The sequence below is a fragment of the Gracilinanus agilis genome, chromosome 4 (genome assembly GCF_016433145.1).
Source record: "Gracilinanus agilis isolate LMUSP501 chromosome 4, AgileGrace, whole genome shotgun sequence".
Lineage (NCBI taxonomy): Eukaryota > Metazoa > Chordata > Mammalia > Didelphimorphia > Didelphidae > Gracilinanus > Gracilinanus agilis.
In genome coordinates this window covers 343082394-343097074 of record NC_058133.1, presented here as the reverse complement: position 1 = coordinate 343097074, position 14681 = coordinate 343082394, and the positions used below count along the sequence as shown (strand labels likewise).

The 14681-nt window shown below is 34.2% G+C and overlaps 1 protein-coding gene across 1 annotated transcript in view; it reads right to left on the bottom strand.

Annotated features, from left to right (window-relative positions):
* The window catches only part of FHL5 (four and a half LIM domains 5), a 50040-nt gene extending 35933 nt beyond the window's left edge, over nt 1–14107 (bottom strand). The window contains exons 1-3 of the mRNA XM_044675392.1: nt 14042–14107; nt 13276–13447; nt 325–499 (exon numbers count right to left, since the gene is read on the bottom strand). Of these exons, the coding sequence (XP_044531327.1) occupies nt 325–499; nt 13276–13434 (334 nt within the window). The 5' untranslated portion in view covers nt 13435–13447; nt 14042–14107. The remainder of the gene's footprint in view (nt 1–324; nt 500–13275; nt 13448–14041) is intronic.
* Between the last annotated feature and the right edge of the window lie 574 nt (nt 14108–14681).

Sequence of the window (14681 nt, the reverse complement as noted above, 5' to 3'; positions counted from 1 at the left end):
GCATATAGGTAATTACTATGGAGATTTCACATTTATCTTAATCCTGCATTTTTAATTCTTCCCATTGCCTTAAAAATTGGTTTTAGAGAGAAACACATGATAATATAGTTTATTTATGTACCAGGAAAAGGGAGTGGTTTTCAAATTGGTTTTTGGTTTTGTTTTAAATAGAGAAGGAGCCCTAGGTGATCTTTGGAAAGATGCCTCACTCAAAACTAAGGGATAATTCTTTGTCAGCTGCTAGTATATTCAAGTGTCTGAATTCAATTAAAAACTATAATAAGATACTTTTATTTAGAGACTGAAGAGCCCTTGTTATCTTACCAGGCATAATGGTCTTCTTACACTGGAAACACTTGGAAGAATATGCATTAGAATAACAGTCCGTACACAGTAAGGTTTCATCCTTGGCAGCAAAAGGCTTTTCCACTAAGGAGCGATTACACTTGCCACACTTGAAGCAATCTTCATGCCAGTGTCGTTCTTTGTAGGAAAGATCCTTTGAGACAGTAAATAAATGTTAATTAAAAGCATTTGCTGCAAAATAGGCCATTTTATAAGACAAAACTAAATATTCCCAGGACCCTGGTACCAGTAGGTTGTGCTGGTTGCTTGAGGGAAATTTATCAGTGATTCGATTATCCATAGGGGAAAGAACTCTATGAGCTAATTATGGGCTAAAGCCTGGGGTCTTCTTGGTGAATCATCAATAAGCTGTGATAGAATAAACTGAAGCTTTGCTTCTCCTTTATATTCACTAATATAAGATGCAACTAGGCGGTGTGGTATCAGATACAGCCCAGAACTTGATATTCAGGAAGACCTGAATTCAGATCCTATCCAGTTCTGTAAGTCTCATAAATCACTTAATCTCTCTGAGCCTCACTTTCCTCATCTGTTAAATGGGGATAATAATAGCACCTGTTTCAAAAGAGTTAGTGTGAAGATCAAATGAATTAACATAAGTAAAATGTTTTAGAAGCCTGAAGGTGTCATATATGTTCTAGTTATCATCATCTTCATCATCATCATCCTATTTCTATAAGACTTTTTTTCATAGAAGGTTGGGACAAATTTTTTTAATGGAAGAGATCCAGTGGATTTTGTTAAGTAATGGAGTAATGTAGTCAGACTTGTGCTTTATAAAAAAAAACATTTTGGATACTGTATTTTTTTATGCAGAAGTTCACTTTGCTTGCTTTTATTCTTCTATCACAAACAATAAATTTGGGCATATGTGAGACCTTATTTTTCTTTTCCTGAATTTGATGTCCTTAGGGCAAGTTCCATTATTTTTCTAATCCAAATTTTACAAAAACAAAGGAAACAAGCATTTCCATATACAGAGAAAAAGAAGATAGAACACAAATAAAATCGCAAATCTGGTATATGTTTATGTTTAGCTTACTTTTTCTTCACATTTTCATGATAAATCCCATTCACAAATGTCCCAGACACTCTCCACCCTGCCCATTCTCTCACATCACAAAATATATATTAAGGGAAGTCAACATATACATTTAGAAATGAAGACTTTCATGTGTTATCTTTCTGTTCACTTTCTGGAGGTAACATTCATAGTTTATTCTCCTACCATTATTTCTATGGCTATGTATATTATTCTCTTGGTTCTACTCATTTCATTGTTCATTATTTCACAAAGTTCTTTAAAGGTTTTTTTAAAAATCAGTCAATTCATTGTTTCTTATGGGACAATAGTATTCCATTGTAATCATACACCACAATTTGTTTCAGCCATTCCCCAATTCATGGGCATCCCCACAGTTTTCAAATACTTGCTATAAATATTTTACAAAAAGAGATCTGCTATAAATATTTTACAACATATGGTTCTTTTCCTTTCTCACTTATCGCCTAGGAAAATAGTCCCAGTAATGTTTTTGCTGGGTCTAAGGGTTTATAAACAGTTTTATAACTCTCTTAAGTGCAATTCCAAATTGCTTTCCAAAACTGCTGGATCAGACCACAATTCCACCAGCAATGCATTAGTGTTCTCCATTTTTCCACATCCCCTCCCCAATATTATCACTTTGCCCTTTTGTCATTTTTGCCAGTCTGATGGGTGTGAGGTGTTATCTCAGAATGGTTTTGGCTGCATTTCTCTAATCAGTAGTGATTTAGAGCATTTTTTCACATAACATATAATTTTGGTTTCTTCATTCAAATATTATCTGTTCATATCTTTTTGCCCATTTATCAATAGGAGGGTGGCTTTCATTTTTATAAATTTGACAAAGTTCTCTATATTTTAGATGAGACATATCTGAAAAGATGTTTATAAAAAATTCCCCCCAGTGTTCTGCTTTCCTTCTGATCTTGTAAGCATTTATTTTATTTGTACAAAAACTTTTCAATATAATGTACTCAGAATTATCCACTTTACATTTCACAAAGCTCCATATCTCTTGACTCATGAATTCCTCTCCTCTCAATAAGTCTGATAGTATACTTCTTGTTCTTCTAATCTATGGTATCTCCTTTTATGTCTAGATCATGTATCCATTTTGATCTTATCTTTAGTGAATAGTGTAAGATATTGGTCTATTCAGAGCAAGTTCTAAAGGAGGATATTAATGCCTTTTTCTAGACCATGCCTTGTTCTTTATATGTTACCACTAGATTAAGTAATGCTACAGATTAAAATAGTATGACTGCCATCATGATTAAAAATTAGCCCTTAGAACCAGATCACCAAGGGCCAAAAATAAAATATTAAAACAGTACTAATCAAATGAAAACATTAAAGGAATTATCATGTTAGCAGAGTAGGGAATTCCTAGGATGAGAATTTTCCCTGTAAGGCAGATTAAAACCCATTCACAAATTAGTAGGTAAATTCTGGGAAATTTACTGATCCACATAATTTTTAAAGTTGGAAGAGATCTTAGCAGCCACTTATGCCAACCAATTTCTAAAAAAGACATCCCCACTGCAACATATTTGATGAGAAATCTCTTTGAAGATTTTTAATAGGGAAAATCCATCTCCCCTCCCAAGTCAACACATTCCTCTTTTAGATATAGGTTAACTGTCATAGATGGCATTTAAATCCATTTCTTCCTGACTTGTAACCCTGTACTTTGCCTACTATGCCTTACTATCTCTTTACCAATATTACATTGTTAAAATATTCTATCTTCATTTATAGTAACCAAAAATAATTGGCTAATTTCTCTAACAAAAATAGTTAATATAAAGGGAAATGAGGCAACATGTATAGTGTACCATTTCTTTTTATTTGATTGATAAAAACTACTCTCTTTCACACCTAAAAAGCATTACCAAATACTTCTGATGCTACATTTATAGTATAATAATCTTGATATATCTTGTCTTTACCATTTGTAGTCATACCACCCTAGTTCAAGGACCTCATTTCTGTTCTGTAGGAATTATTGTTATAGTTTCCTAATTGATCTCCTAACCTAGTCTCTCCTCCTGGAAAGTATTTTTCCCATTGCTACCAGGTTAACTATTCCAATTTGATCATGTCTCTCTCCTACTAAAAGTTCTTCAAAGGCTCTCCAATTGTTTGGCAAACAAAATCCAAATGCATGAAGGTGGCATTTCAGGCCTTTGGACAAAAATGTAGAGCCATGGCACTCTGGAACACAGCCTCTCAGTGCCTCAGGAAACTCTCTGAGATTATAAATTGAAGTTCAGGGACTAATTGCATTGCTAAAAGTAGTACCTTATTGGGATTTTTCATATATCAATTAAAGCAAGATAGTAGTTCAGATGGACAATGAGTTGGACTCCAAGATGGATTCCTATAATTCCCCATAGGAGATCCACCCTGAATACTAGAAACCTTCCTTGATTTCTCCTGACATCTCAAGGATATAAAGTACTTTGGCTGTCATGTACCTTTTTTTCTTTGTATCCTTTACTCTTATTATTTATAATTCTTCCTTGTTTGTGTTGCTGCCTGCTCATACCCACCCATGTGTCCCTCAATTTCCATTTCCATGATACTCATCTCTAGTTCTTACAAAGCAATGGCATCCTAAATGTACCTGTCTTGTAGCAACTCTGACAAATGTTAATATTGAAAAGATGAGCTTTTTCCAGGTACAAGGATGGTTAACATTTAGAAAACAACCAACACAATCACATTAAAAACCAAAACATTATACAGCCAAAATCAGAAGGGAAACATCAAATTGGGAAAAAATATAACAAAAAATTCTGACAAGGGTCTAATTACTCAAATATACAAGGAGTTAAATCAATTGTATAAAAAAATCAAGCCATTCCCCAATTGATAAATGGGCAAGAGACATGAATAGACAATTTTCAGGTAAAGAAATCAAAACTATCAATAAGCACATGAGAAAGTGTTCTAAATCTCTAATAATTAGAGAAATGCAAATCAAAACAACTCTGAGGTATCACCTCACACCTAGCAGATTGGATAAAATGAAAGAAGGGGAGAGTAATGAATGCTGGAGGGGATGCCGCAAAATTGGGACATTAATGCATTGCTGGTGGAGCTGTGAACTGATCCAACCATTCTGGCTGGCAATTTGGAACTATGCTCAAAGGGCTATAAAAGAATGCCTGCCCTTTGATCCAGCCATAGCATTGTTGGGTTTGTACCTCAAAGAGGTCATAGATAAACAGACTTGTACGAAAATATTTATAGCCTCACTTTTTGTGGTGGCAAAAAAACTGGAAAATGAGGGTATGCCCTTCAATGGGGGAATGGCTGAACAAATTGTGGTATATGCGGGTGATGGAATACTATTGTACTCAAAGGAATAATAAACTGGAGGAATTCCATGTGAACTGGAAAGACCTCCAGGAATTGATGCAGAGCGAAAGGAGCAGAGCCAGAAGAACATTGTACACAGAGACTGATATACTGTGGTAAAATCGAATGCAATGGACTTCTGTACCAGCAGCAATGCAATGACACAGGACAGCTCTGAGGGATTTATGGTAAAGAACGTTACCCACATTCAGAGGAAGAACTGCAGGAGAGGAAACACAGAAGAAAAACAACTGCTTGAACGCATGGGTTGAGGTGGACATGATTGGGGATGTAGACTTGAAACTACCACACCAATGCAACTAACAACAATTTGGAAATAGGTCTTGATCAATGACACATGTTAAAACCAGTGGAAATGTGCATCGGCCATGGGTGGGGGGAGAATGGGGGGGGGTGAAGGGGAAAATAGGAGCATGAATCATGTAACCATGTTAAAAATGAATATTAATAAATGTTAAAAAAAAACCAAAACATTCCAAGCTGCAGAGTGATCTCAATAGACGCAGGAAAAGTCTTTGATGATTGTACAACACTCTTTTATGCTAAAAAAATAAACAAACCAAAAAACTACAAAACAAGGGCAAAAAGGAATCTTATAAAATAAAACCCTTACCTTCTGTCTTAAAATCAATACTTTGTATTGGTTCCAAGGTAGAAGAATTTAAGGGTTAGGCAATGGGAGTTAAGTGACTTGCTCAAGATCACATTGCTAAGAAATGTTGGAGGCCAGATTTAAACCCCCAACTTCCCATCTCTAGCCCTGAATCTCAATCCACTGAGCCACCTAGCTGCCTGCAAAAAGAAACTTTTAAAAAATATCACAAAAAGCATCTATCTAAAACCAAAAGCAAGCCATCATAAGCAATGAAGATACACTAGAAACTTTTCCAATAATATGGAAATGAAGCACTCTCCTCACCATTATTTGATATATTTCAGGAAATGCTAGCAATATCAGTAAGCAAAGAATTAAAGGAATAAACATAGATTAAACTATTCCTGTTTGCTGATGATATGATGGTTTACGTGGAAAATATGGACTATAACTTTAGCGTGAGGTCAGTAAAAAAAAGCTTTCACTTTCCAGAAAGCACTTCCACTGCCTCTCCTAATCTTTTTAACCCTTGTGTCCAACTTATTGTCCATCTGAACTATTCTCTATTCCAGATGTATGTGTGCACATATTTTCATATTTAAATGTCTATATACACATATATATTTCATGTGTGTGCATTATACATATGTGTATGTATGTAATTGCCTGCATACTGTAGGATAAGCTCTACAGGATATCTATCCAAATTCATGTTGAAATGTAAATAATAGATATTCATCTGCTGGGTCTTTATGATGTGGTTGAACAGACCAGATTACTTCGAATGATTGCAAATGTCCTTAAGGAGGTTTTACAGTCTAAAGGAGATTGTAAATATGTTGAGAGACTGATATACTGTATCTGAAGAAGGGAAAAATACCCAAGAGAGGGACTCTCCTATCTTTAGAAAATCTTTCAATAACCCAAGAACATAAATAAATTGTGGAAGAACTCTCTATATAATACAAATTGTTGGGGACTTGGAAAAGTAGTCTGGTAGAAATTAGGTTTAGCCCAGCTTCTCACACAACATTCCAAAATAAGATCAAAATTAATTTGTGATCTAAGTGTTAAAATCCCAAGGGAATCTATAAACTGAGAGAATTCTCAAAGAGACTATTAGTAGGAAAAAAAAAACCCATGCTGATGAATCATTCTACTATCTTTCAATTAAGTGAAAGATGGAGAGATTTTAAGATTCCGTTGTGCTTATTTTTAAAGATTAAGAAAAAACAATTCAGCAAAATTAAATGCACCATTAAAAGTTCTTTATAGCAAGATATAGCCCATCTGTATGTCAAGATCATTTAGCACTCTTGGAAGAATTTGAACATTGAGCAACTCCCTGTTTAATGATCTTCTGAAAATAAACATCAGAAGTATCATAAAATAGGAAAATGTCTACTTGCCAAAGGTATTCACCAGTGTGATGGAAGAGTTCTGGTATAGAGACATTGCAGAGGAAGGATTTGCTATGAACGAGGGGGATCTTCAAGATGTTTTTGTTTGCAGATGACAACACTGATTTTTATGTAACAAAAGTATATATTTAAAATAAAAAGTCAGGTTTTATGTAATGGAGAAATGGAAGCTTTCTCAGTAAAATAAAGGAATAAAAGCAAGGATTCTTCCTACTTTCCTCAAATGCATTTAGCATCTCTATAAATCCTAGATATGTGGCAATGAGACTAGAGAAAATCATTAAAGGCCTGGAGTTAAAGGAGAGATAATTTTATCGCTATTTGCTGAAAGCATGATGGTTTATTTAGAAAATCCTAGAGAATCAGAAAAGAAACTAAGACAATAACCTCAGTCAAGTAGCAGGACACAAAATATACTCTCTTCCAAGTCACTGCATCCCTATACAGCAATAACAAAACCCAGAAGGAAACATGGAAAAGAACATCCCAAATGATATAATTATAGAGGATAACTAGGTAGCTCTGTGGATGGAGAGTCAGGCCTTGAGATGAGTAGTCTGACCTCAGATATTTCCTAGCTTTGTGAACCCTGGGCAAGTCACTTAACCCCCATTGCCTAGCCCTTACCACTCTTCTGCTGTAGAACCAGTACATAGTATTGATTCTAATATGGAAAGAAAAGGTTTAAAAATATATATTATAAAATACAGGAAATATCTGTGTTAATATACCAGTATTTAAGACCTGTATATATAAAATTACAAAAAATGCCTTTAAAAATAAATACCAAATAACTAAAGGGGTATTTTAGGACTCCTGATAAAATCATCCCAATATAACAAAAATGATGATTTTAAAATTGATGTACATAGTTAACGCAATGCTAATCCAACTATGTGAGCAATGCTTTTTAAAACTAGACAGAATAAAAGCAAAATTCATTCAGAGGAGTAGAAGATCACAAGGAAATTTTTTAAAAGTAAGAATAATGGGGAGATACAATTTTCAGACTTCAAAATGTACTATATATGAGTAATAATCTAATTTGAAAATGCAAAGGTTGATTGTTAGAACAGAATAGATAAGCAAGAATCAGAAACAACTTGAGCTTAACAACTTGTACGTTCAATAAATCCAAGAATATAAATTATTTGTGGAAGAACTCCTTTTTATGACAAAAATTGATGGAGAAATGGGAAGATATTCTGGTAGAAATCAAGTTTAACCCAGCCTGTCACACAATGTTCCAAAATAAGATTAAAATTAATTTGTTCCCTAAGTATTAAAGTTCCAAGAGACCTCATGTTTCAGATTTGGCTTAGAATGAGGATATTTTCATTGAATACAACAATGTTATTTCTAACTTTCTTGAGAATATCAAGTCATCAAACATTAAGAATATATGAAATCAGGGGCAAATAGGTAGCATAGTAGATAGAGCGCCAGGTCTGGAGTTAGAAGGATCTGGGTTCAAATCTGACCTTAAATATTTCTAGTTGTATGACCTAGGGCAAGTCACTTAACCCCAAAGCTTGCCACTCTTGTCTTAAAATTAATACTAAGACAGAAGGTAAGAGTTTATATATGTATGTGTGTGTATGAAATCAGATAGAAATCAATCAAGAGATTTTGAAATCAATGGATATTGCAGTCCCTTTCTTTATTTTTCATAGAGTCTTGTTCTTGGTGGCAGCTCATTGGAATAGTGAGGGTTTTGCCATGTCATAGCAGCAATTACACCCCCTCCCCACCCAAACCCATGCCCCAGAATTGCTTTTATCTCTAGCTATTGCCACCTCAGAAAAGAGGTTTCTAAAATAGAATCTACCCGACAAGAATGTACGTCTCCAGATTTTACCTTCATCTTCTCTGTCATTTTTCTCTCTCACTTTCAATCATGTTTTCCTCTGCCCCTCAATTACATTTTACTGTGTTCATGTTGGGGCATTTCCTCATTATCAAGCTATGGAATAGCTGATATCATCAGAGAGGGGGATGCAACAAAAGCCCACCACAGAAGACTGCCTGATCAGGTGGTACCTTGTGTAGATATGGCAGGGCAGGGGGGAAGGAAGTTCTTAATGAAGCAAGTGACTTGGGGTGATGACCAAATATTGAATGGTTTTAATTACATGAAGTTGTAAAGCTTTTGCACAGATAAAATCTCAATTAAACTAGGATAATAAAAGTCAATTGAGGAAAAAGTCAATTGGGAAAAATGCTTCGCATCAAATATATTTGATAAGAATCTAATATGGAAATCATAATGGGAAATTACATAAACAAATGATGGAACCATTCCTTAATGAATAAGTAGTCAAAAGATATAAAAAATAGTTCACAAAAAAGCCACTATAAATGATTATATGGATGTTTCAAATGACTAATAATAAGAAAAAGGCATATCAACACAAGTCTGAATTTTAGTACCTCATTTTCATATACATTTAGTCACTCAGTTTATTACACAGCAAACTGCTACAAAAAGGAAAGGCAGCAATAAATGCTCCTACAGGCATAATAATACAATATTTGGTGGAGCTGTAAATTTGTCTAACCATTCTGGAAAGTAATTAGAGATTATCCTAAGAAAGTTACTAAAATGTGAAAATTTTGAGTAGGGAGGTAGGAAGAAAGTGACTAAAATGTCTATGTCTCCTGGCTGGTACAGTAGCTCAATCATTGGGTAGGGAGACAAGAAGTCTTGAGTTTGAACCCAGCCTTAAACACTTCCTCACAGTGTGACCCTGATCAAGTCATTTAACCTCTTTTTGCCTTATTTTCCTCTTCTTGTAAAATGAGGACAATGATAGTATTTACCTCCCCTAAGGGCTGTTGTGAATAATAAATGAGACAATAATTGTTAGTGTTTAGTTAGCACAATGCTTGACATAGTGTAGATTCTACATAAATGTTACCTAATCTTATATAATCATATAACTAACATTGATTATCAAATATGAATGATAATTAATTTTATTCCAACATCTCATTGCTAGACATATAATCCAAAAGCATCTGTGATTAAAAAGGAAGCTTCCATATACACCAAAATATTTATAGTATCTTTTTTGTGGCTTTAAAGAATTTGAAATACAGCAAATACCTAAACAAATTGAGGTATATAAATAGAATAGAATGTTACTGACCTATAATTTGGCATAAAAGTGGGAAATTGTCCTGAAAATAGAATAAAAAGACTCGTTCTTAGCTTTGCCTAAGGGACCTTGGGAAAGCCAGTTAGGTTCACAAATTCACACATTTAAGAGTTGGAAGGGACGTAAGAAGCCATCTAGTCAAATCCCTTCATTTTAAAGATGTGGAACTTGAACCTCACAAGGTAAGGTTAAGTAACTTGCTTAAGGTCACGCTAGTGGTAAGCATCCTAGGTGGAATTTGAACCTAGGTCTTTTGACTCAAAAGCTAATAATCTAGGCTTCAGTTTCCACATCTGTAAAATAAAGGGTCATAAAACATCCTTAGTTAGTTTTTAATCTAAAATTGTAGGAGTTGTATGAATATTCAAATATATACACACACACATATATATGCATATGTATATGCATATATATATATATTTCTTTGTAGTTACCAGAAGGAAAAACAAACCCCAGAGAGGACATATGCATAATGAATGCTTTATTAGGACTTGGTAGACAAATACTAGGGAGCAGCTTGAGGTTCATAGAAGTTCCATAACTTGAACAGGATCATAAAACTAAATACAAGAGGTGGAATTTGAACTCAACTCTTGACTTCAAATCTGTCATTCTATCCACTGTACCTCACTGACTTATACATAAAAGGATCTTAAATGTTTGTTAAATCAAATTGAATGCATCAATAAAATCTCAGGCATTTTCCAATATAAAATATTGCTCCAACATCTCAAAATATATGATTTCATCAATGAGTACTCCTTTAATGTGAAATCTCTACAATTATCTTCCCTTTCCTTAGGGTAATTTTATTTCAAAGACTTTAAAAAACAATACATGGACAGAGAGTATTAATAAAAAATATTCAGTATAACTTCTTTATTGAACTCTTGGATCTTCCCTATATACAAATCTAACCTTGTTACTCGTAAATTAAAATAAGCAAACAAACAATACAGTGACCTATTATTTATCTATAAACAGGGAGTCTTAATCTAGGTTCTGTGGACTTTATTCTTTGATATTTGTATATCTGTATTTCAATATAATTATTTTCCTTTGGAATCCTAATGGTTTTATTTTATGCATTAAAAAACAGTATTCCAAAATGGAGTCCATTTGGACATTGTTCTGAGAAGGTACAACCATACTACCAAAGGAAGACCTTAACACAAAAGGAGACAAGAACTCCTAAATCAAATAATAACATAAGGAATCTTTACCCTGGTATTTAAGACCTTCAAAAGTCCAGTTTGAACCTACTCTTCATTCTTATGTCACTCTTCTTCCTTCACTCTAAATTATAATCAAGCCAGGCTATTTTTTACTCCTTTGATTTGATCTTGCCTTCTCTTGCTTCTTGCAGGCTATTCTTGTTCCATGCCTGAAACACACTCCTGCCTCATCTCTGATTAAATCTTTTATTTTTAGGAAAAACCCACTCAGCTCAGCTGCCACCTCCTTCATGGAGCCTTCCCTGATTCCTTTCAGATGAAAATGACTTCTCCAGTGTAAAATTTTCCAGTGGTACTTTGAAGTGCTTTCTTTGCCCCAGTCACCTCTACTTTGTATAATAATTTGTTTTTATGGCATTCCATCTATGAAGTTGTAACTACCCAAGGGCTGAGATTGCCCTATATAGTCGTTACATCTACACATCTATGTTTTGCATCTATGTGTTCACAGTACCTAGGGCAGTCTCTCATATGTTTTAGTCCAGACTTGAGATTTCACTGCTTTGAGAAATGCCCTTCATCAATGCAGACAAGCAATTCATTTGTAAAGTCTAGTTTAGAGATTTGCCTGGAATATTAAGAGATGAACACATCAAGGATTGCACATCTATTAGAAAATAAGAGGGAATACTTGAACTTGTCTTCCTGACTCTATTACCAAATGCTATCTCTGACTTCCTATATGTAGGTTCATTTTAAAAAATTATTTGTTTTTAATATTTATTTAAAAAAACTTTTGAGTTCGGAATCCTCTCTCAGCCCTCCCTCCACCCATCGTTGTAGCAATTGGTTCTTAATGCAGTTTAAAAAACTCAATTCAATCAATTGGAATTTTTTGTGCCCCTATTATGCAATCATTACTCTACTAGGTTCTGGGAATGCAAAGACAAAAATTCAAAATGCAATGAATGTAGGCATTTAAAAGCAATCATTATTGACATTATTTGTTCTGTGATGGTATAGTCGTTTTACAAAAAACATGGATTCATCAGAATAATATTTTGAAATGCATAAAAGAAAACCATTAGTATTCCATAGGAAACCAATTATAATGAAATATAAATATAAAAATTGCAGGGAAAAACAAGCTCACAGAAGCTAAAGATAATCCAAAGACAATGAATTCAATCAGTTGGAATTTATCATGCATCTACTATGCTTGTACTATCAGAACAAAGTATTATTGGTACTGTGCTAGGTTCTGGGAATATCAAGCCAAAATGAAACAATCTCTACCCTCAGAGATACAATAAGTATATAAAGGATAAGAACTGGAACTATGATTTCTCAGACTCTGTTGAGGAAATTCCCTTCATAAGGCAGCTCAGTTCCTTTTCTGGAACTTAAAAAATTAAAAAGTCTTAAAGAGTTGCCGAAAGTACTAATTTGAATCCAGATCTTTCTAGCCTCCTCCAAGCTAGCTTTCTGTGCAGTGTACCATATTGCCTTTCATACTTGTATGCATCTCTATATCTCTTATCCCTATTATATTTATACATTTATTTAATTAATATTTATATAAATGTGTAAAGTACATTTAAAATAGATGTAAGGTAGTGGAGGGGGAGGAATTAGTTTCTGGCAGCATTAAGAAAATTACGAGTATTAGTATGTCTAGGAGTATTAGGAAAAGTTTTGGCCTTATCTTTGAAGGAAATGAGGGATCTCATAAGGAAGAAATGCATTTCAGGGATGGTGGGCATAGAATGTCACCTCTCAGGAAGAGAAAGAAGGCTAGTTTGGCTAGACCACAGAGTACATGAAGATGAGTTGAAATGAGGTTGTAAAAAGCTTAAATACTAGACACAAAGGAGTTTGCATTTGAATTAATACAATTTAATGTTTCTTTGACATGAGTGATTGCAAGTCATTTAAAGACTCAATGATACTATATGTTCAATGGCTACATCTCAGAAATAAAATTATTTTAAACTCTCTGATTTTTAGAGGAAATAAAAAATACTAAAGATTCAGTTCCATTCATTAGTTTCTGACATTCATTTTTTAGGCATTTCAGTGAATTATTTTACTACCTAGTAATAAGACCCCTTTGGAGAGGGAAATGTCTCACCTTTGAGTCACATGCGATGGGCCTCTTGCATTCCTCACAGGTGTTAGAAAAGAGCTGTTCATAACAAGGAATACAATAAGCTTCAGTGTCCTGCAATATAAACTTCTTCCCGAAAAGTAACTCCATGCAGTGCTTACACTCAAATTTATTATTTGTCATTTTGGAGTTGATTCTGTTCAAGAAGAAATGAAAAATGAAATAAATAATTATACTAATTCATTGTTATCATTATTACTATATTTTTTTGCATTTCATGGGAGGGAACAAGCTCTTGGATTAGTGAGAGCCAGGCATTTTCAAAGTCATTTAAAGATCAGTACATTTGCTACAAGCACATTTCCAAAAGGAATGAAGTCAGATTCAGAAAAATAAAATAGACATATAGTCATGGTGGCACTTGGACTGACTAAAGACAATTCATGTAGCCTAGCTATACATTTTATTTGGTAAGAGCAGTCAGCAAAATGCATCGTCAGCAACCAATGCACAATGCATGGAAATTCCAGCAATCAACAGAGAGTTCTGCTTGTATTGAAATGAGGAAGTTTGATCACAAGGGAATAAATAGAAGCTGCTAGCATTTCCCGGAGTGTGTTATCACTTGTGGGAAAGTTTAGGAGGTTGAATTATATAGGAATGCTAATATAGTAGTTCCAACTGAAAATGAAATCATAATTTTATACACTGTCATTTCCTATTTCAGTTATTCGTTTCATAAATGAATGCAACTACTGAAAACACATTAAAGGTCATCTAATTATAGCACCTTCATTTAAAGATGAAGAACTGAAGGGCTTGTCCAAGATCCCAAAGCCAATCAGGGGTTGCTGGTTCAAAGAAAGCCAGGTCTTCTGATTTCAAGTTCAATGCTCTTTTGGTTGTACCATAGGTCTTCTCACACTGCTTACTATGGGGCAAAAGAAGAGTAGAGCATGTACAGTTACAGTGATAACACTAATTATTTTAAATTCACAGTTAGTCTTTCTACTTATTATGTTGGGAATACTTCCCCCTAAGATAAGTAAGGCATATATGAATATTTGAAGGTTTTCTGATTTCGCTGGGAAGGGGGGTGGAGAAAATCAGGGAGAGAAAGGTTTTGGGGGAGGCTTTCAGTTTATACTTGATCTGTCAACCTAGAACCTATGACTAGATAAAACCTAGAAAGTCTCCTGAAGTACATTAAGATTGTGACTCGCTCGTGGTCACATTCCTAGAAAGTATCACAGTAGGAATTTGAAACCAAGATATTCCCATCACAAAATTGGTTCCTCTGTTCATTCACTCAGCCAAGCATCCTTTAAGACATTATACACAAAAAGTAAAATAACAGTAGACAACAAAGATGAAAATGTCACAAAATAATATATTATGAAGTGCTGAATGCAGATAATGATGATGAAGCA